At 50.0% G+C, this 22,180-nt stretch overlaps 1 protein-coding gene across 1 annotated transcript in view; it reads right to left on the bottom strand.

Annotated features, from left to right (window-relative positions):
* PCCA (propionyl-CoA carboxylase subunit alpha) overlaps positions 1-22,180 on the bottom strand; it is a 3,020,006-nt gene that overhangs the window by 2,869,713 nt on the left and 128,113 nt on the right. Inside the window, exon 3 of the mRNA XM_069637005.1 lies at positions 21,605-21,652. Within this exon, the coding sequence (XP_069493106.1) occupies positions 21,605-21,652 (48 nt within the window). The remainder of the gene's footprint in view (positions 1-21,604; positions 21,653-22,180) is intronic.

Genomic DNA, 22,180 nt, shown 5'->3' on the forward strand with positions numbered 1-22,180 from the left:
TGGCGCCTTAGGCGCCAGGCTCATAGCGGACCCCAGTCCTGGCGCCTTAGGCGCCAGGCTCATAGAAGAGGATATGTGTTTAAGTGCTTGGGTGCACACTTACCTGATGCAGACCTTGCTGCTTCATCCAGGCCCTCTTGAGGCCTGAATGGGACTACTTAACCTGTAGGACTACTTCACCACCCGGGTGTGGTCGGGGAAGGATACATACCTGATTGGTGGAAGGATACATACCAGGAACTTCTTCCAAGGCTATTTAAACCCCACCCGAACAGCCACACATGCTTCGCGTTGTTCTGCACCTAGCAGCTGGACGCTCACCGTGTCAGCTCCTGCATCCTGACTTCAGCCACGCCTGCCAGCACCGTGGAACACCTGCAAGGGGAGAAAGGAAGAGAATAGGAGAAGAAAAGCCCTTACCTGCTAAATCTGCATCCCGGAGTCATTTCTCCAACGGCCCTGAAAAGGAAGACATCATTTTAAAGGCATTTCGTTTCAATCGCTGCAGCGCTGCATTTTACTCACCTTTGCAAGGCGCTTCCATCTTCAGCGATCTTCCGGATTCAGCTACGCCCCGGCGCCTAGAGGAAAAAAAGACAAGAACAAAGGTGAGAGGGAGAAAAGGAATAAGGAAAGCTCAGTTTCCTTTTAAGTCTTACCTGTTGGATTATTCCCACTGCATTTCGGGTCCTGCCGCTTCCTGGCATCTCCGGACCCCGGACCCTATGGGGAAAAAAGACAAAGACATTGAATGAGCGAATGCAGAGACATTACCTGAGCGCTCATCCAGAACTGTTTCACTTCGGGTCGGCGCCATATCTCCGGCACTCCGAACCCCCAAGACATAAGCATTAGCGCTTGCTGCAATTAGACAACGAACATTATTATTAAGCTTGAACTTTTGAACAGAACTTTTACAGCGCCTTACCTGAAGCTTACCTGAACTCCCATCAATCCTCAATCCAGTGAAGTAACTGGGTTTCAACGCGCCCCTGCATCAGAAGCAGGATGGAGAGCTCATCCTTCCAAACCCTAAGGTGAGGCTTCACGGGGAATCGTGGAGGAGGTATCGTGGAGGGTCGGAAGGGAGTGGGAGGCTTGAGCATTGTTCCACAGTTGGTAATACTCCCTTTTCACGCACAGGAGGGTATCCAACGAGCCAGGGAAGCCAGAATAGAGGGGCCCTTCCTGTCCATCTTCAGAGTTCTGCGCCTTCGACACCGCGCCTCCGTGGGAACCAGGTGAGCGTTACAGAACGCGAAGCCTTACCACAATTTCCCACCTGGGCGCTATGGAGACTTCCGAGACAGATCAGCTGGCCCATCTTTTAGGGGGATTACGGGCAGAAGTGCACTCAGCCCGCCAGGAGACTAATGCTCTCAGAAGGGAACTAATCCTATCCAAGGAAAGAACTGATGATCTGGCCAAAAGGTTATTGCAGGGCCAGGCAGAGCACACTCCTTTACCTGTTTCCGGAGATATTTCTACAACAATGGGTTCGAATAACCCGGTACAAATCAATCTACCTGGACACATGCCTTTGGCCCCGCCGGAACGTTTTGCGGGGGATCCCAAGAAATATGCCGTTTTTATGAACCAATGCCGTTTACACTTTTTATGTAGGCCCGGGGCCTTCCCCAACGACCAGACCAAAGTAGCCTTTGTACTATCTTACCTCAGTGGCTGTGCTGCCGATTGGTCTATTCCATTGGTAAATCAGGATGATCCCATTCTCCGGGATTTCCAGGGCTTCCAGGCCAGCATGGAAAGATTGTTCGCTCGACACTCGCAGGGACAGGTCCTTGACAACGAACTGCTATCCTTACGACAAGGTAATCAGGATCTTTTGTCCTATATCGCCACCTTTAATAGACTAGTTGTGGAAACCGGATGGCCTGAAAATAAAAGGATCACATTGTTTCATCGAGGCCTGCGCGAAGAGCTTAAAGATGTTATAGCTCAGATAGTAGATCCACCCCAGGCCTGCGCAGGCTACATAGACTTAGTGGTTCAACTTGATCACAGACTTCAAAATAGAAAAGCAGATCGGCTCAAGTATGAAACCAGAGTACCTATCAAGACCCACGTTAACTCCAAGAGTACTGACGTTTCCGAACCTATGCAAATTGGCAGTGTTAAAGGACCATTAACGCAGAAGGAACGAGAGAGAAGGCGACAAATGCAACTTTGTCTGTATTGCGGAACTTCCGGTCACTTTCTTCAAAGTTGTCCAGTTAAACCACCCAAGAAGGTGGTTGGAGCCACTGATAACGAGTTATTGACACCTGGTTCGGGAAACGACCTAGCCCGACAAGCGTAGGGGTCCGCTTGCCGAGCTTGAAAACAAACTCTTTGACCTCGCATTTTGTCATGCCAATGGTGCTTGTGAACCCAAAACAGCCTCAGCAGTTGCATGCTATAAAAGCATACATAGACAGTGGAGCTATTGGAAATTACATAGACCGTGAATTGGCTTCCAGGATTAAGCTTCCTCTCCACCCGAAAGTAACCCAAGATGTAATTACTACAGTTGATGGAACCGAAATAGCCTCAGGGCCTGTAACGCATTCTACAGTTGAAATCTCTGGTGGGTCAGGACGGACATCGGGAAGCAATCGTGTTTGATGTGATCAAGGCCCCACAATTTCAAGTACTTCTTGGAATCCCTTGGTTAGAAACACATAATCCGAGAATAGACTGGCGAGCAAAGAAGATAACTTTTCCTGATTGTGAACCAACCTGTTACCCAAGGAATCCAGCTATGGGTCTAGCCTCTGTAACTTCCACCCCTGTACAGCTACCATCTGAATACCAAGAATTCCAAGACGTTTTTCAGAAAGAGCAGGCTAACACCTTACCTCCCCATCGATCTTACGATTGCCAAATCGACTTGGTACCCAATGCACAACTACCTTGTAGTAGGATTTATGCTCTTACTGAACCTGAGAACCTGCATTTTTACGCCAGTATTTGGATCAATACCTGGCCAATGGTTTCATTCGCCCATCAAAGTCACCAGTCTCTTCCGCTTTGTTCTTCGTACCTAAAAAGGAAGGAGACTTTAGGGCCTGTATTGACTACCGCGCCCTAAATCAGATAACGATTAAGAATCGTTACCCTTTGCCCCTGATACCTGAGCTTATCGACCAAGTAAAAGATGCTTGTGTGTACACCAAGCTAGATCTCCGAGGAGCTTACCACCTGGTACGTATAAAAGAGGGCGACGAGTGGAAGACTGCATTCCGCACCAAATTTGGGCTCTTCGAATATCAAGTAATGCCCTTCGGTTTGTGCAACGCACCTACCGCCTTTCAGTACTTCATGAATGATGTTCTTCGGGAACTTATTGATGTTTGTTTCATCATTTATATTGACAATATCCTGGTGTATTCCTCCTCAGAATCTGATCACAGAAACCATGTTAGGGCAGTTCTTGAGAAATTGCGCCAGCACAAATTATTTGCCAAGCTCGAAAAATGCGTTTTTCATACCACAGAAGTGGAGTTTCTCGGATTCATCCTGACACCTCAAGGAATCCGAATGGACTCGCGGAAAGTGGACGCCATTCTCAAATGGCCATCTCCAAGCTCTGTGAAGGGAGTGCAAAGCATGCTTCGCTTTGCCAATTTCTATCGAAGGTTCATCCCGGAATTTTCCCGAACTGTTCAACCCATCACAGCTCTCCTAAAGAAAAATAAACGCTTTGAATGGACTCTTGAGGCTGAACAAGCCTTTCAGGACCTGAAAACCAAATTCACCTCTGCACCTGTATTGAAGCACCCGCGCCCAGATCTCCCTTACATCGTGGAAACCGATGCATCCAGTTCGGCCATGGGAGCTGTCCTGTCGCAAAGAGACCCAGAAACTAACCAACTACACCCTGTAGCCTTTTGGTCCAGAAAATTCTCTCCACCTGAACTCAATTACGCAATTACCGACAAAGAACTACTGGCTATTAAATCAGCTTTCAAGGCTTGGCGTCACTATCTTCTCGGTGCAAGACACACCATCACCGTAATCACGGACCACAGAAATTTGCAGTATTTAAAGACGGCCAAAGCTCAATCTTCGCGACAACTCCGATGGGCTTTATTCTTTGCGGAATTTGATTTTGTAATTACCTATCGCCCTGGCTGCAAGAATGGTAAGGCAGATGCCTTATCCCGGATAGGCATGGAAGAACCCAATTCGAGTTTAGAACCTGTGCCAATCATACCGGAACAAAGAATTCTGGGCTTGACTTCATTGTAAGCCATTGAGGACATCCAAGCTCAAGTAAAACAGCTTTTTGACTCTTCTGCCTTACTGGAATGGAGTCAAAAGGGTCCTCACTACACCGTTAAGGATGATTTACCCTACTTCCAAGAGCGGTTATTTCTGCCAAGTAAAGAATTGCAGGAACTTGTCATTACCCGTCACCATGAATCATTAATGGAAGGACACCCCGGTATCGCGAAAACAGAAGAAAAGATCAAACGCCACTTCTGGTGGCCTTCTTGGAGAAAAGACAGTCATTTGTGTTGTCTTGCGGAATCTGTGCCCAAAATAAGAGTCAAAAGAAAAGGCCAGCCGGCCTACTTCAACCTTTGGACATTCCACCAGCACCTTGGCACACCTTGTCAATGGACTTTATAACTGACCTGCCTCCTTGTGGTGGTTACAACACGATTCTCGTAATAGTGGATCTATTCTCCAAAATGGCCCATTTTATTCCTTTAAAAGGATTGCCGTCAGCTTCCACCTTGGCCAAGGAATTTATGGAAAATATAGTGCGGTTACATGGTTTCCCTTCCATATTAGTCTCAGACCGTGGAAGTCAATTTATTTCCCACTTTTGGAAGAAATGTTGCCAACTAGCACAAATAGACGTGCGGTTATCCACCAGCCACCATCCCCAGACCGACGGACAAACCGAGAGAACGAATCAGACTCTCGAGCAATATCTGCGGTGCATGTTACACCAATCCGAGTTGAATTGGAAGGACATCCTTTGGATTGCAGAATATGCATACAACAATTCAGTGCATTCTGGAACCGGACAGACTCCTTCTGTATGGTCACCATCCTCGGACCTCTGACCTAGATCCACCTCTGACCCTGGAGATGCCTGCAGTAAATCACCTACATTCCACAATAACCCAAGCCTTCAAAGAAGCTACAACCCACTTACAGCAAGCCAAGAAAAAGTATAAAGAAAACGCTGATTTGCACCGAAGTAAAACTCCTCCTTACCAAGTAGGAGATCAGGTATGGCTAGCAACTAAACATCTACCCCTCAAGGGTCAGCGAACTTTTAATCCCAGATTCATTGGGCCTTACCCCATCAAAGCTATTATCAACCCAGTGGCCTTTAAACTCGATTTACCATCCAACATGCGGATTCATCCCGTTTTTCACGCATCTCTTCTAAAACCAGTACAACCTGGAACCAGACTGTCTGAGCCCCCAGGCCCTGTCCAAATTGATGGAGAATTTGAATTCGAAGTGAAAGACATTTTAGATTCCAAGATAGTTAAGTCGAAACTCTTCTATCTTGTTGATTGGAAAGGATATGGACCTCAGGAAAGATCTTGGGAACCCAGTAACTATGTTCACGCACCACGATTACTTCAAAGATTCCATCGAAGATTCCCGCACAAACCAAAACCCCCGGAGGAAAAGACCTTGGGAGGGGCCTTGAGGGGGGGTACTGTCATGATGCCTACCTCTAAGGAGCCAGGCCGGGCCCAGCAACCCCAGAGGCAGACATCATTTTCCCCAGGGAAGTCTCAGCGGGCCCAAGTCGGGGCCCTTTGGACTCAGTCCTGGCGCCTTAGGCGCCAGGCTCATAGCGGACCCCAGTCCTGGCGCCTTAGGCGCCAGGCTCATAGAAGAGGATATGTGTTTAAGTGCACACTTACCTGATGCAGACCTTGCTGCTTCATCCAGGCCCTCTTGAGGCCTGAATGGGACTCCTTAACCTGTAGGACTACTTCACCACCCGGGTGTGGTCGGGGAAGGATACATACCAGGAACTTCTTCCAAGGCTATTTAAACCCCACCCGAACAGCCACACATGCTTCGCGTTGTTCTGCACCTAGCAGCTGGACGCTCACCGTGTCAGCTCCTGCATCCTGACTTCAGCCACGCCTGCCAGCACCCTGGAACACCTGCAAGGGGAGAAAGGAAGAGAATAGGAGAAGAAAAGCCCTTACCTGCTAAATCTGCATCCCGGAGTCATTTCTCCAACGGCCCTGAAAAGGAGGACATTATTTTAAAGGCATTTCGTTTCGATCGCTGCAGCGCTGCATTTTACTCACCTTTGCAAGGCGCTTCCATCTTCAGCGATCTTCCGGATTCAGCTACGCCCCGGCGCCTAGAGGAAAAAAGACAAGAACAAAGGTGAGAGGGAGAAAAGGAATAAGGAAAGCTCAGTTTCCTTTTAAGTCTTACCTGTTGGATTATTCCCACTGCATTTCGGGTCCTGCCGCTTCCTGGCATCTCCGGACCCCGGCCCCTATGGGGAAAAAAGACAAAGACATTGAATGAGCGAATGCAAAGACATTACCTGAGCGCTCATCCAGAACTGTTTCACTTCGGGTCGGCGCCATATCTCCGGCACTCCGAACCCCGGCCCCTAAGGGGAAAAAGACATAAGCATTAGCGCTTGCTGCAATTAGACAACGAACATTATTATTAAGCTTGACCTTTTGAACAGAACTTTTACAGCGCCTTACCTGAAGCTTACCTGAACTCCCATCAATCCTCAATCCAGTGAAGTAACTGGGTTTCAACGCGCCCCTGCATCAGAAGCAGGATGGAGAGCTCATCCTTCCAACCCCTAAGGTGAGGCTTCACGGGGAATCGTGGAGGAGGTATCGTGGAGGGTTGGAAGGGAGTGGGAGGCTTGAGCATTGTTCCACAGTTGGTAATACTCCCTTTTCACGCACAGGAGGGTATCCAACGAGCTAGGGAAGCCAGAATAGAGGGGCCCTTCCTGTCCATCTTCAGAGTTCTGCGCCTTCGACGCCGCGCCTCCGTGGGAACCAGGTGAGCGTTACATCCAGAGGCTTCCAGGACAGAATTGCGCTTGATGAGGAGTTCCTTCGAGCAATAAGGTGGTGGGGCGTGCGCTCCAACATTGCCGGAGGTACAGACTTTGAGAGCCCCCCATACCAGGAGACGGTCGCTTTTCTGGAGGGATGGGGAGCCCACACCGGACGTCTTCACACCAGAGGCCTGTGGCTGCTGGAAGATGCTAAACATCATTGTACTGGAACTAAAAGGCAGTGTTTTGGGCCATCAGGACGTTTCTGCCGTCCCTCAAGTGCAAAGTGGGGAGTGTCTTCAAGGACAATACAACCACAATGTTTTACATCCAGAAGCAGGGTACACCAGATCCCCAGAGCTCTCCAAAGAGGTGCAGGACTAGTGGCACTGGGCCGTCGCCCAGGGGATGTTCCTCGTTCCCTTTCACTTGGCAGGAGTAAAAAACACGGTCACCGACTCTCAGCAGGGAGCTGCACTCTTGCCACGAGTGGGAGCTTTGGCAGAATCAAGTGGACAACCTTTTCCTCAAATGGGGCAGTCCCCAGATCGATCTGTTTGTGATGGCGACTAACACGAACACCAAGTGCTGGAGGTTCGCCAGCAGGTTCCCCTAGCCAGGGAGCATGGGGTACACATTCTCCTTCCCTTGGGAAGACCTGTTTCTTTACGTGTTCCCTCCTTTGTCACTACTATTTTGAGTCACCAGTCAAGTCAGAAGGTTGATCCTCGTCGCACCAGCATGGCCGAGGCAGATCTGGTACCCGGACCTTCTCAGCATGTCAATGTCCCCTCCAGTCAAGCTGCCAGTGGTCGCAGATCTTCTCACCATGGAAGAAGGAGCAATTCTGCACTACGAGCCAGGATCGCTGAACCTGAAGGCCTGGCTCCTGCAGCATTAAAGTTTGGTGGTTACGAGCTTACGGCGGACTGCAGGGAAGTACTCGCCAAGGCCAGGGTGTCGTTGACTTTGAAGTGCTACGGACACAAATGGTAGCATTTTGCGACTTGATGCCGGTCGCAGAAAATGAACCCTCCGAGGGTCACGGCCCCTCAGCTACTTCCGTATTTATCATCATTGACTAAATCGGGGCTGGTGCACGTCTCCATCAAGGTGCATCTGGCGGCTATCTCCCACTATACCAGGTCTCCGGGGCGGTCTTCATTGTGGTCACACGTTGTAGTCAAAGAGTTAATCAAGGACAGTTCCACTCGTTCCCGCCGATGAAGGCTCCGGCCCCGGCGTGGGAGCTCAAAGTTGTGCTGACGAGTCTCATGGGGCCTCCATCCGAACCTATGCATTCAGCTCTGCTCAAGTTTCTGTCGTGGAAGACCGCTTTCCTCATGGCCATCAATCTTTGCAAGAAGAGTAGATAAGATCCAGGCCCTGTCCTGTAAGTGGCCTTATTTGACTTTCCACGAGACAAGTGTGGTGCTGCGGACGCACCCCTCCTTCCTGCCCAAGGTTCCATCGGAATTTCATCTCAACGAGCCCTTGGTGTTACCTGTGTCTTTTCCGACGCCTTTGTCGCCGGCTGAAAGCACTTTGCACTCGCTGGATGGGCTTGTGCGCTGAAGTTTTATGTATCCCGCACAAAGATTTTCTGGAAAACTGCTCCGCTTTTTGTTAACTTTGGTCCTGTGCACAATGGGAAGGCCCTCTCCAAGGCTTCCATATTCAGGTGGCTCTCCGGCTGCATCACTCATTGGCAACGAGAGCGCATTCTACCAGAGCGATCACTGCTAAGACAGCGTTCCTGTCTAGTGTGCCCCTGCTGGACATCTACAGGGCTGCTACATGGAGGTCGACGCACACCTTCACGAAATTCTCAAGCATTGGATCTTTCATAGATTCAGATGCTTGAATATTCCCTGTCAGACTGGAAATCCTCAGCGATTAAAATAATTATTAAAACATTTCTAATATACACACATTGCTACGTAGCCATTCATGTACATAGCCCATTATGGCCTATGAGCCATTCTATTGTGTAGTCCCTCCACCTCCTTTTGGTCCTTTATAGTCCCAACCAATGAGGTGGCAGGGCTTAAGCTCCGCCCCCGGCAGCCATCTTCTCAGATCTTTCACAGCAGTCTAACAGACATAGGGAATTTGTTCTTCTGTTTAGGGGCGTTGGTCTCAGGTGATTTTTGAGGCAAACCTCTCTTGTTTTTGACCCAAAATCATCATGTATACCTTCTCTTCAGAATGGCTGCATCTCAGGCTGTTAAGAAGCCTTCCCTGTTCAGGGATTGCACGAGGTTCAAGAAGAAGTTAGTCTACATGAAAGACCCCCCATTAACATTGCATTTACTGCTTGCACCGGCATGACATTCAGAAATGTCATATTTGCAAGACTTTTTCCAACAAGACTCTTCAGGACAGGAACAGAAGACTTCTTTCACATCTGGAAGCCAGGGATCAATCTCCGGACGAAGAATCTGTCAGAACAGCTCCTGTCCACTCCAGCATTCCATCTGAGAGGCAAAACTTCGAAGAGAAGGTCCACTTCAGTGGAAAGGAGTTCCTCTCCCATTGCCAAATTTAAGAGGAAGCTGGAGTGAATACCCTTTCTACCTCCACTGGACGCCTCGAGCCAGAAAAAGTCACATTCATCAGCAAAATCTACCTCCAAAAGGTGGAGGAGTTTGCAAAAAGCCGGGGAGGCATTTGTCGACGGGGAAACCGTCCACGAGCGAGGTGAAAGATAAAGGCCCGTCGTCGGCCACACCTTCGACGAAACCCTCATCGATGAAGATTACATTTAAGACATAGGGGGTAATTACGAGTTTGGAGGTAGCCATGGTGCTGGACGAAAAGGAAATCCAATGGATTTTTTTTTGTGGGGCCATCCGCAGATCAACCTCTTTGCCACCAAGGACAACAAGAAGTGCCAAAGGTTTGCCTCGAGGTACCCGGAGTATCAATCACCGGGAGATGCGTTCTCAGTGGCTTGGACAGGAAGGTTCTTCTATGCCTTTCCCCCCATTCCTCTCATTGCGAGGGTACTGTGCAGATGAAGGAATAGAATTGTTCAATGATCCCAATTGCGCCAGATTGGGCGCGACAAGTCTGGTACTCGACCCTGAAGTATCTATCCCGGCAGCCCCCGATTCACCTCAAGGAACATCAATATTTGTTGATGCAACAGAACGGCAAGGTCCTCCACCACGACCCAAGGCGCATATCTCTCAAGGCATGGTTCCTGAACAGCGTAAACTAATGAATCTTAAGATACCATGAGAATGTTGGGATATCATCAGAGTCCAGTCGACACAAATCACCTACACCAGGAAGTGGACTAGATTTCCCAAGTGGTGCGAGACATCTGCACTCGATCCTCTCACGGTTTCGTTTGACCAAATTCTACCCTACTTATTGTACCTAGCTAAAACAGGGCTTTCATTGTCCTCCATCAAGGTCCATCTGTCAGCCATAGCGGCATACACAACAACTCCGGAGCCGCAATCCTTGCTCTCTTTGCTGGCGGTTTAAGTCTTTCTGAAAGGGCTGATGCGTACTTATCCTCCTACACCTACGCCAGTCCTAAACTGGAGCCTGAATACAGTCTTGACAGCCCTCATGGAACAACCCTTCCACCCCATACACAGATGAGACGTAAAGTTCTTGTTTTGGAAAGCAGCCTTTTTGATAGGCATCACATCAGCCAGAAGGATCAGCGAGTTGCAAGCTTTATCGTCTGGCCTCCGTTTATCTTGTTCCAGAGGGACCGCGTCATCTTAAGGCCACATCATAAGTTCCTGCCCAAGGTACTGTCGGAAATGACACTGAGCGCATCGTTTTGCCAACCTTTTTCCAGAATCACACTTTTGAAGCAGAAAGAGCATTACACTCTCTGGACGTTGCAAGAGTTTTGAAGTTTTACTTGCAGAGAACCAAGGAGTTCCGATCCCCAAACCGACTGTTCATTGCTTTCTCTGGCTGTACCAAGGGACAACGTATCTCTAAAAAAGGTCTGGCACGCTGGGTTTCATCCTGTATCACCCACTGCCATCAGATGAAAGGCGACTCTCTAACTAGACCGCCATCAGCGCACTCCACCAGAGGGAGTGTCAGTCTAGAAATACGGATACCTCTACTTTGAGACCGCAAACGCATTTTGGTGGCCGTGGACCAACCGTCTCATGCACGATACGACAGAAGAACAAGTTACTTTCTTACCTGGTAACGTTCTTTCGATGGGATGGTCCGACGACGTATTCCATATCTATGGCAGGTAATGTCCACAGCTGTGCTGCTTCGGAAAATCTTTGGCGTCTGCGCCCTGCGTCGATGATGTCGATGCGCCGTCCCCGAGGACCTCCTCCGACGGCCGACGTCACCCGATGTGATAAGTAGGACGCACGACGCCCATAGCCTCAGTTATAGTTTTTTCCCCAGAACGTGTGCCACCAGTTTCTGCCAGTCAGACACACAAGGCCTTGCGGAACGCAAGCTGCAATCGCAAAAGAAATTCTGCAGCTGGGAAGGCAGGGAGGGAGCGATATGGAATACGTCATCGGACCATCCCATCGAAAGAACGTTACCAGGTAAGAAAGTAACTTGTTCTTCGAGGGGATTGGGTCCTCCGACGTATTCCATATCTATGACAGACTCCCAAAGCAGTACCAAGCAAGGAGGTGGGAAAGAATTTAGAATACAAATTTTGCATGCCCAATCAAATTGCGGAATAGAGAACTGCCTTGCCAAAGTCCAGATCTTGCCCTCTGATGGCATCAAGGGAATAGTGAAGTACAAAAGTATGTACTGAAGCCCAGGTGGCTGCATCACAGATGTGACGAATAGGAACTCCCCTCTGCAGGGCAGTAGACGCAGCCACTCCTCTGGTAGAATGGGCCTGCAAGCCAGCCGGAGGGTCCTTACCCGCCAAGCGGTAACACTCGGAGATAGCTAAAATAATCCAACGAGACAAAGTGTTTCGTCACAGCTTGTCCCAAACGCTTTCCAGCGTAACCAATGAAAAGTTGATCGTCCACTCTGACCAGGGACATGCGCGAAATATAAAAGCTCAATGCTCTCCGAGGATCAAGCCTATGGAGCCTCTCCTCTTCCTTACCAGGATGTGGAGGAGGATAGAACGCCGGAAGAAAAACCTTCTGGCTCAAATGAAATTCCGAAATCACCTTCGGAAGAAAAGAAGGACGAACCCCAAGGACAACCCTGTCCTTATGAAACACAGTGAAGGGTGGCTTAACTGAAAGTGCCTGTAACTCACTCCCTCTGCGAGCGGAAGTAACCGCAACCAAAAACACAGTTTTCAGAGTCAACAGCCTCAAAGTGCAAGAATGTAAAAGCTCAAACGGAGCACCCATAAGAAACTTAAGAACAAGGTTCAAATCCCAACCTGGCACCAAAAAAGGTGACGGAGGGAACACATTAGTGAGCCCTTTCAAAAACTGAGAAATTAAAGGAATCTTAAAATAGGAACACTCTTCAGACGAGCGCTTAAATATGGACAGCGCCGCCAGGTAACCTTTAATGGTCCCCACTTGCAAGCCCCTCTGGGCCAAAGAAAGCAAAAAAGACAGAACCATGGGAATGTCACATTCAAAAGGATCCACATTCTGAACTCTGCACCAGTCGCAGAACTTTCTCCAACGGCAACGGTACAGAGACTTAGTTGCCGGCCGCCTTGCCGAGAGCAACACCTCCATCATGTCTTCAGGGAGGTCCCAATCCTAATACCTCAACCTTTCAGAAGCCAAGCGTGAAGATGGAGGGATCTGACCTCTGGATGGAGAACCTGACCCCCTCCCGTGAGAGCAGATCGTCTCTAGGGAAGAAGACGTGGAGGGCAGATGGACAAGTCTAGAAGGTCCGGGTACCACGTCCTCCGGGCCCACGCCGGAGCAATGAGGATCATCCGGGAACCAAACCTCCGTAACCTCCGCAGCACTTGCGGGATGACAGGGACTGGAGGAAACGCGTACATCAGTGGGAAAGACCACTCCACCACGAACGCGTCTCCTAAGGCTCATTTTGGAGGAAATTCCCGCGAGCAGAACCTTTCGCACTTCCGGTTGACACTGGAGGCGAAGAGATCCACTTGAGGGGTCCCCCAAAGGGCGAAGATCTCCAGGAGAATCTCCTGAGCCAGCTCCCACTCGTGAGAGATCGTGCTCTGCCTGCTCAGAGCGTCCGCCGTCTCGTTGTCATCTCCCGCCAGATGAACCGCCGAGATCGAAACTTCCTGCTGGATGGCCCAGAACTCAAGCTGCATCGCCTCCCTGCACAGCGGAAGTGACCCTGCCCCCCCCCCTTTTTTTTGAGGTAGTGCATGGCCACGTGTTGTCCATTAGAATCAGGACACTCTTTCCGCGCACAGACGGCAGAAAAGCCTTCAGGGCTAGCCTGACGGCCCTCAGCTCCAACAGATTGATATGGAGTCTGGACTCCGACGGAGACCAACGACCGCTGACTGTCAACTCGTTGGCATGAGCTCCCCATCCCGTGAGGGATGCGTCCGTCACGATAGTCACCTCCAGCCAGGGCAGCCAAAATGGGGCCCCCTTCATCAGATTGCCCTCGACGGCCCACCACAGAAGGTCCCGGGCTACCGAGGGCGGCACCTGAACAGGGTCCGACAGCCTGCCGGAGGCCTGAGACCACTGGAGCTTGAGTGCCCACTGCAAAGATCTCATTCGCAGACGAGCCTCTGGCACCAGAAGACTGCAGGATGCCACGTGGCCGAGCAGTCTCAAGAATTCGGACGCTGGGAGATTCTGGGCAAGCTGAAACTTGTGCACCATCTGCTGAATGTGAAGAGCCCTCACCTGAGGAGGAAAACACTGCCCCAGAGACGTGTTGAGCACTGCTCCGATGTACTGGAGCCTCTGAGTTGGTGTCAAATGGGACTTCTTTAAATTGAGGGAGAAGCCCAGCCTGTGAAGGGAGTGGCAGGTGACGGACAGATGATCCAGGACTTGCTCGGGAGAGCTCCCCCTGATCAACCAATCGTCCAGGTAGGGGTAGACGTGAATCCACCCTTTCCTGAGATGCGCTGCCACCACCACCATGAGCTTGGTGAAAACCCTCGGGCGGAGGTCAATCCGAACGGCAGGACCCGAAACTGAAAGTGCGAGTCGCCAGCCGCGAACCTCAGGTACTTGTGCTTGGGATGGATCGACACATGGAAGTAAGCATCCTTGAGGTCGAGAGATACCAACCAGTCCTGAAGTTGAAGGGCCTGGAGGACTTGAGAAAGAGTCACCATCTTGAACTTGTCCTTCCTGAGGAGTTTGTTCAAACCGCGCAAGTCCATGATGGGTCTCAATCCCCCATCTTTCTTCGAAATCAAAAAATAAGGGGCATACCATCCCTTGTTCCTCTCCGCTTCAGTTCTATGGCGCCTTTCTCCAGCAGGGCTTGAATTTCCTGCGCAAGGAGCGGATCCGGACACTTCAAAGAGAGGTTCCCCTGGTGGATTGTCGTGAGGCCTCTGCCGAAAAGGAAGACAGTAGCCGTGGGTTATGATCTCCAGAACCCACACATCTGAAGTAATGGCTTGCCACTCTACAAGATGCTGCGCCAGCCTTCCCCCAACCGGCGAACCATGGGACCTGGCCTCATGATTGAGTGGTAGCGGCTGCGCCGTTGCCTGAGGGCAAAGAGGCAACTGCCCGAGCGGCCTTGGCACCTCGAGTACCTTTGTTTCCACCTCTGGCACTCTTACGATGGCCTCTGACTGCTAGCTCCCCTCGCTTTACTGAAGGACGAGGAATAGCGAAAGGAACCTCCCGTCCATTGCTGTCCCATAGGACGAAAAGGCGGAGGTTGGCGAACTGCAGCGCCCAACGACTTCGCTGTAGCTTTGGAGGTCTGCAACCTCTCAAGGCTCTCGTCAGCCTTGCTGCCAAAAAGGTGTTCACCGTCAAAAGGCATGTTGAGAAGCCGGGACTGCACATCAGGAGCGAATCCAGACTTCCGCAACCACGCAAACCTGCACATTACGGTGCTCGCCGCCATGGACCGGCTGACACAATCCGCCAAGTCCAAACCCGACTGAACGGCCTCACACATAGCATCCTTGCCATCCTGAACCATAGCAAGGAAACCATCCCGTTCGTCCCCTTCGGGAATATGATCAGCCGCTAATGCAACAGTTCCACAGAGTGTGTGTGAAACGAGACAAGGCACATATGGAGTTGGCCGCCTGAAGTGCCATACCCCCCGAAGAAAACACTTTCTTCGCCCAGCCGTCAAAACGTTTGTCGTCCCTATCCGGAGGGATGGTAGGAAACGACGCCTGCTTTGCCGGGGCCGTAGCCGCCTGCACCACCGAACTCTCCGGGGTGGGGTGCCTAGACAAGTAGCAGGGGTCGCTACTGGCTGGACGGTATTTTCTCAACAAAGACTTGCCCACTGCCGGGAGACTCTCTGGAGCAGTCCAAGCCGCCGCCACCCTTCTCTGCAGAGCCATATGAAAAGGCAAAACCGGGTCAGTGGGTGGACCGAGATCAAGGATGTCCGTGAGATCATCCTGAACAAACTCCCCTGGGGGAGCTGACCAACCCAAGTACTCGCTAACCCGAGACATAAGGCACCGATATGAAGAATCGGCATGAGTGCCAGGCTCCGGCCGACAAAACGCCACCTCCGGAGAGGTGTCCAGTCCACTGGCATCATGCAGCGACTGCCTCAGGTCATCAAACTGGCTATGGCCCGAGATAAGGTCATCTGGAACCGGAACCGGAACCAGGCCGCCATCAGAGCCTTCATCACCCTCTGAAATGTACTCCAGGCGGGGAGAGGAAGACCTCTATGGACCAAAGCAGTGCCGGACCTTAGCCACAGCCTTTCTAGGGGCAAACCCCGTGCCACAGGGCCCCTCCGACACCACCGCCTGGAAAGGCGTCGAGGGCGCCGAACGAATCGGCGCCGACAGAAAAGGTGTCGACGTCAGCTGCAGCGCCGCCACCATCGGCGGCGTCGACACAGTCCTCGAAGCCGGAGCTCCGAGCGTGTCTCTCGACAACCTAGGCGCCGACGGCGTCGACGACCTCCTCGGAGGCGGATCCTCGAGAGAAATCGTCGATGACCTCGGCGCCACAGGCGTCGACGTCTTCTTCGAAGATGGCACAGGATCACACGGTCTCGAGCGCGTCGAGGACTGGGACCTGGCACGGGCATGGTGAAAACGGCTACCCTTGCCCGAGCCCGAAGGCGTACGAGCGGTGTCTATCGACCTGTGCCGACCTGCCCCACTCGAAGGCTGTGGACGGACCGGTGCCCTGCGATTCAAGAATCGCTAGCATCTGCTTCCCGAAGGAAGCCCATTCCTCCGGTGTCGCTTGCATGGAGGGATAAGCGACCCGCCGACGGGCGGAATCCTCGGAAGAGGACGGGGAAGGCGACCTATGCCAGCGCTTCCTGGAATGCCTCGAAGAGGCGGAGGAGTGGCGAGACCGACTCCTAGAAGGAGACCCACCGGACTTCCGACGATGACGCGGAGAGTCGCCCCTCGAGTCATCTGTCGAAAGCCCCACAGACCTCGACTTCCGGGGCTTAGACACCCGGCCTACCGACAGCTTCTTCTTGCGTTCCCGCAAGGCCTTTGCAGTGAGCGACTGGCAGTCGACACAGTCGTCCGTATCGTGGGCCTCCCCGAGGCACCAGAGGCAGGCGTCGTGTGAGTCCGTGACCGACATCTTGGACCCACAGTCCCAGCAGTTCTTGAAGCCCGGACGCGGGGTTGAAGACGAGAAAGACATCGCCACGAACAGGTATTCACAACAAACCGAACAGGTTCAACTTACCGAGAATAGAAAACAGCAAACTCCAACGAGTCGAGGCGTACCGAGATTCACGAAGCGAACACGTACGCGGAAAAACGGAACTGAGGCTATGGGCGTCGTGCGTCCTTATCACATCGGGTGACGTCGGCCGTCGGAGGAGGTCCTCGGGGATGGCGCATCGACGTCATCGACGCAGGAGCCAGAGATTTTCCAAAGCAGCACAGCTGTGGACATTACCTGTCATAGATATGGAATACGTCGGAGGATCCAATCCCCTCGAATATAGGTTTTCGAGTTTGCCAATGAACGGCCATTTTGATGTAGCAAGAATCGCCATTTTGTTTTCCAACCATTGCTCATTGCTTTCTGTTCCTATTGCTTAGCAGTATATTTTCCGCATACACTGCTCGACTGTGGAACATTGTTGTCTGTATGTGAAAAGGACAAGGCCACAGGGCCGTGAGGATAACAAGAGCTCACTGAAACACAAACGTAGGCAGCGCCAGGAAGAATGCCCGGCTCCCTCCTTAATGTAGCCTTGAAGCAGAGCTGCAGGGCATTTAATCATTTCACAGCTGCCAGCCAGTCTCGTTATATGGTAGAATATGTTAGAATAATACTGCTAAAGGCTTGAATTATGCTTTTTTAACGCCCCCCCTTTGCTGAGCCCGCTAGAGCATGTCGGCTCCCAGGACGCGAATAGCACCTGATAGATAGCAAGGTCCGGAATGCAACTCCCCCCCGTATGTAGTTCGCTTCCAAGAACAGAAGCGCCGTGTTCTATTCAATAACCGAAAGATGCCTTTGCACTCACAAATTGCAAATTGTTACTAGAATAGATGTTTGAAGATGTCATAGTGGTCGGAGATGTCCATCATCACACCAAGTTCAAAGAAACCCAATAAAGGGGGTGTTAAACATGTCATAGCTGATTGTTTGATATGCATTTTGTATATATGTAACTGATGTACGTAATTCACTCTCTTGCGTCCCTCGAGGTCTAGAGATACATGTCGCGGGCGTGAGACCGAGTTGGCCAACTGAGACTTTTGCTTGCAATAAAACCCTAGCTTTGGGAATACAACCTCGTGTCTGGAGTCTATCGTGTGTGGTGACCCGCCTTGTTTCCGTAGACGTCAGGGTCCCCTTTCAGGAGGGCGGCATCAACAGCATTCCACACAGGGGTGGCCTTGAAGAACATATGCATAGCAGTCACGTGGAGCACTCTGCACACGTTCGCTAAACACTACTGCCTGGCTGAAGATACCAACAAAGAAACTGCAGTTGGACAGGCAGTGCTCCGCCATCTCTTTGCATTAGGTAGGACCAGCCTCCTTTTTCCCACCTTTCCCGGAGTATGTAACCGTTGTGTTGCTGCATGGTAAAGGTTTGATCAGAAATATTTTTCTGTATTTATGCATATATGATTATGATGGTGGCATGTTTTAACTGCTTGGTATTCTATTGAAGCATATGAATCTATGAAAGATCCAATGCTGGAGAAGTTTTAGTTACTTACCTGTAATTGTATTTCTCCGGCATTGGTATCTTTCATAGATTCACATGCGCCCGCCCGCTTCCCCTGAGAGGCAGCTCCTATGCTCCGCATCCATCGTACTGTAGTCTCTACGGTTCAAAACCTGAAGATGGCTGCCGGGGGCAGAGCTTTAGCCCTGCCACCTCATTGGTTGGGGCTATAAAGGACCAAAAGGAGGTGGAGGGACTACACGATAGAATGGCTCATAGGCCATAATGGGCTATGTACATGCATGGCTATGTAGCAATGTGTGTATATTAGAAATGTTTTAATAATTGTTTTTATCACTGAGGATTGCCAGTCTGACGACGGGGAATATTCAAGCATCTGAATCTATGAAAGATGCCAATGCTGGAAAAATACAGTTACCGGTAAGTAACTAAAACTTCTACTGCGTCGACAGGGATTCCAGGAGGAGTCCAGCGTCGGCCAAGCAGTGCTGCACAACCTGTTCGCTTGAAGGTGAGGAGGTAAGAGATTGCTTCTGTTGAGCCTTACCACCTCCCGTGGTTGTGGAATTATGTATTGCTGTGTATTCGTTATTCATAAGCATGCAAATCCATGCCATACCCCATGCTGTAGAAGGAACAAGTTACTTACCTGTTTTCTCCAGCATAGGTCTGGCATGGATTCACATGCAAACCCTCCCACCTGCCCCTCTGCGGCTCTTCTCTTGGTCCTACTGCCACTTTACGCGCTACCAAATCTGAACAGGTCTGCCTGAGGAGTGGCTAAGGTGGAGGGCAGTCATTGGCTGGGGGCAGTATGACCCAGAGCTGCTCAGTGATTGGTTTATAGGAGAAAGCAGTTTAGAAACAAAACTGCTTTTTCAATTACCGAGGCTTCCCAGCCTGACAACGGGAATATTCATTGAGCATGTGAATCCATGCCAGACCCATGCTCGAGAACAACAGTTACAGGTAAGTAACTTGTTCCATTTGGGCCACTATCGGTCTGGGGGGGTGATCAGGCTTTCGACGTCAATGTACCGTGTGCCCGCTCCACCGTGAACTGCAGTGAAAGGGTCGCGTCGCCCAGGATTTCCAGTAACATCTTCTCCACAAAGTCTTCCATCCGGCCAGTCATAGATTTCGGGCATGCCAATTATACATACATTATTACAGCATGAGCATCACTCTAGGTCAACACATTTAGCCATTGTGTGCTTCAAATCCTGCAAAATCTTTGTGATTCCCGAACTATGGCTAAGTCCTCTTCACCAAGGCCAAGTCTATCATCAGCCTCTGTGATTCGCGCCACTTCTTTGTCTAGCTTGGTGTGCAGAGTATTGATATTGGCTGCGATGTCGTCAAGTTCGGTATTTAGTGAGGCAAAGGGTTTACACACTTGCCGTTCCCTGTTCCGGGCGCTGATCCGTCTCCTCCGCATTCCTGCACTTTGGCCTCAAGAGTCTGCCTTGTGAAGGAATCCATTTTGCTCTTTTTGCTGCCACCTCTGCCCTTGGTCATAAATGAGGAGAGTGGAGGGGGGGGTTGCAGTGCCCATGTATCTGAATGAGTATGGTTAGCCCCAAGCAGTAGAGAACAGTCTGGATACCCAACAGGGCCAGGGTTACTCGTCCCACATGCAGGCCAGCAGCTTGGCTCACGCTGCTTATATGTGCGGCCAGGCAGCATATTTATCGCCTCCAGTGCCATAGGCCCAGCAGTCCGATCCAAAAGGGCACCCGTGGCACAGGCGCCCATTCTGAGGGTCAGCCCAGCTCAGGCTAGGAAGCAACACCCCTGCCACACTCCAGACTCGGCACAGGTTCATCTGCCCCCTCCGACCTGCAGGGCCGCGTCTGATTCAACGCTGGCACACCGCTCGCTGCTAACGCCAACTGTAGCATGTTTTGCTGTAAGACCTTATGGGGGACATTTTTTTGCAACCCCCAGTAGAATTTTATATAAACATATTGTACAGCCTGCACCAAATCACTGCTAATATCAGCCATGACCGCCCCTGAAGCAACGAAGAGTAGCAGAGCTAGAATGCATCCCTGACACAAACCAACACTGGTGTCAATTTCTGGTGTTCAAATGCCATTTTGTTTGTTCTGGCAATGGCGCACAAGTATCAGTATGCAGGTCTAACAGTACTTACACTAACCTCAAATCAAAGCCAAAGCGACAGAGATTTCTTTATTAGGATCAGTAAATACACAGTATCCAAGGGGAACCTAATGGTCATCAAGCTATTGTCCAGGGTGGTGTGGGCACTTCCTGCCAAGTTGAGCCTTCCCCTGCCCACCATTATCTATTCCATGGAAGCCCACATGCAAAGAGGAAACCCTATTGTGATCAATTTCAGAGACTTTGCTGAGTAAAGTATACTATTTAAGATCATAACCAAATAGGCCACTGATGACTCGGGTACTAATTTCAGCACCCAAATTTGAAATATTATTGGGGCCAGGGACTTTTTGTTGGGCTCATATTTAGGTGAATTAATTTTATTGTTTCCCATAATTTTCTTTTTATCACTACAGCCAGCCCGTCACATAGAAGGCCAGAGGAATTGTGCAGACTTTCCATCTCAGCATATCGCAGCAGCCAGACCTGGTTTTAAAGTGGTGTTTTTTCCACACCCTGAACCTCCGTTTTTGACTTTGGTTGCATAATATTCCATTTAGTTTTACCTGGCCTTTTGATAAGATTTCCTGAGGCTAGTTTCCTTAACGTTGCATTCCCCCTATCAGGGAGTCCCACTTTCTATTTCACACTTTTTCTTCCATCATATGAAGGCTGCATTTGGAGTACCCCCAATTTCTTTAGGTTCCAAGTACAAGAACACCTGGGCGCCATCAACACTTTCATGGAGTAAATGGATTTTATTTTAGCTACAGAGTGGTTATAAAAACACTTCAGTTCTAGATCAGGATTCTTTCTAGGACATGGTATAATCCTGCTAGTATCCAGGGAACAGCGCCTCACCAAAAGCCTCATAACTACATAACACGGACAGAAGCATCTTCAAAATGTCACCAGTGCCTGAAAAACCAAACAGACCTGGTAGTGTCCTACATTAAGAACATGTGTTATTTTAAAAATATAAACTGCTGAAGTGCCCCCTTGAACTCATTTTCGGCGGTTTATCATATGCCTACTGGATAACTTCTGTTTTAAAGACACCATCCAATTGCTGTTCCTCTCCCAAGCTGCCCCTTAAAGATGAGAACACCCCCACACTCATTGTGGTCTGCTGCATTGTGCAGCTACATCTATGCCTAAACGTTTGCCGTGCTTAATGCATGCACAACACAATTTATAAAAACATACTCACCCTGCATGCAATTTCTCCTCGGTTAGCAATCAGGATTTTTTCAAAGGTCTGAAGAAAATAAAAGAAAAGAAAAAAACAGCTTCAGATTCAGTAATCTGCAAATATATTTTCGGTTTACTACTTAAACATTTCTGAACAGTAGGTAGTCCTGGATAGAATCTTGACATGCAGTCCACTTCACAACACCATTTCAATAAATTAAATGAGAAAAACCATGTCACAGGAAAAGCTGCCTACTCATTCAATTATCTGGTACAGGATGGCATGATTGAGCGCTGGGAGAAATAGAGTATATATGAACCTATACAAAAACTGCAAGTAGCATCTTCTCCTAAAAAGGGTTTTACATGAAACCCCCACTAGAAATAAAAAATGATTTACGTTGCAAGGAGACAGCACAGACTACGTTGGTGCCGACTCAGAACCACACGTTTGTTTTTCAGAGCTCACCATAATTTACCCACTAGCTACTTTGTGCTGGTCACAGTCTCCGTCTGTACAAATCTAAAAAAATGGAATTTCAGCATGGACTTAATAAAGGGTCAACATTTTCAAAATACAATTGACTGTAAAAAC

The sequence above is a fragment of the Ambystoma mexicanum genome, chromosome 7p (assembly GCF_040938575.1).
Source record: "Ambystoma mexicanum isolate Mex_15411 chromosome 7p, UKY_AmexF1_1, whole genome shotgun sequence".
Classification (NCBI taxonomy): domain Eukaryota; kingdom Metazoa; phylum Chordata; class Amphibia; order Caudata; family Ambystomatidae; genus Ambystoma; species Ambystoma mexicanum.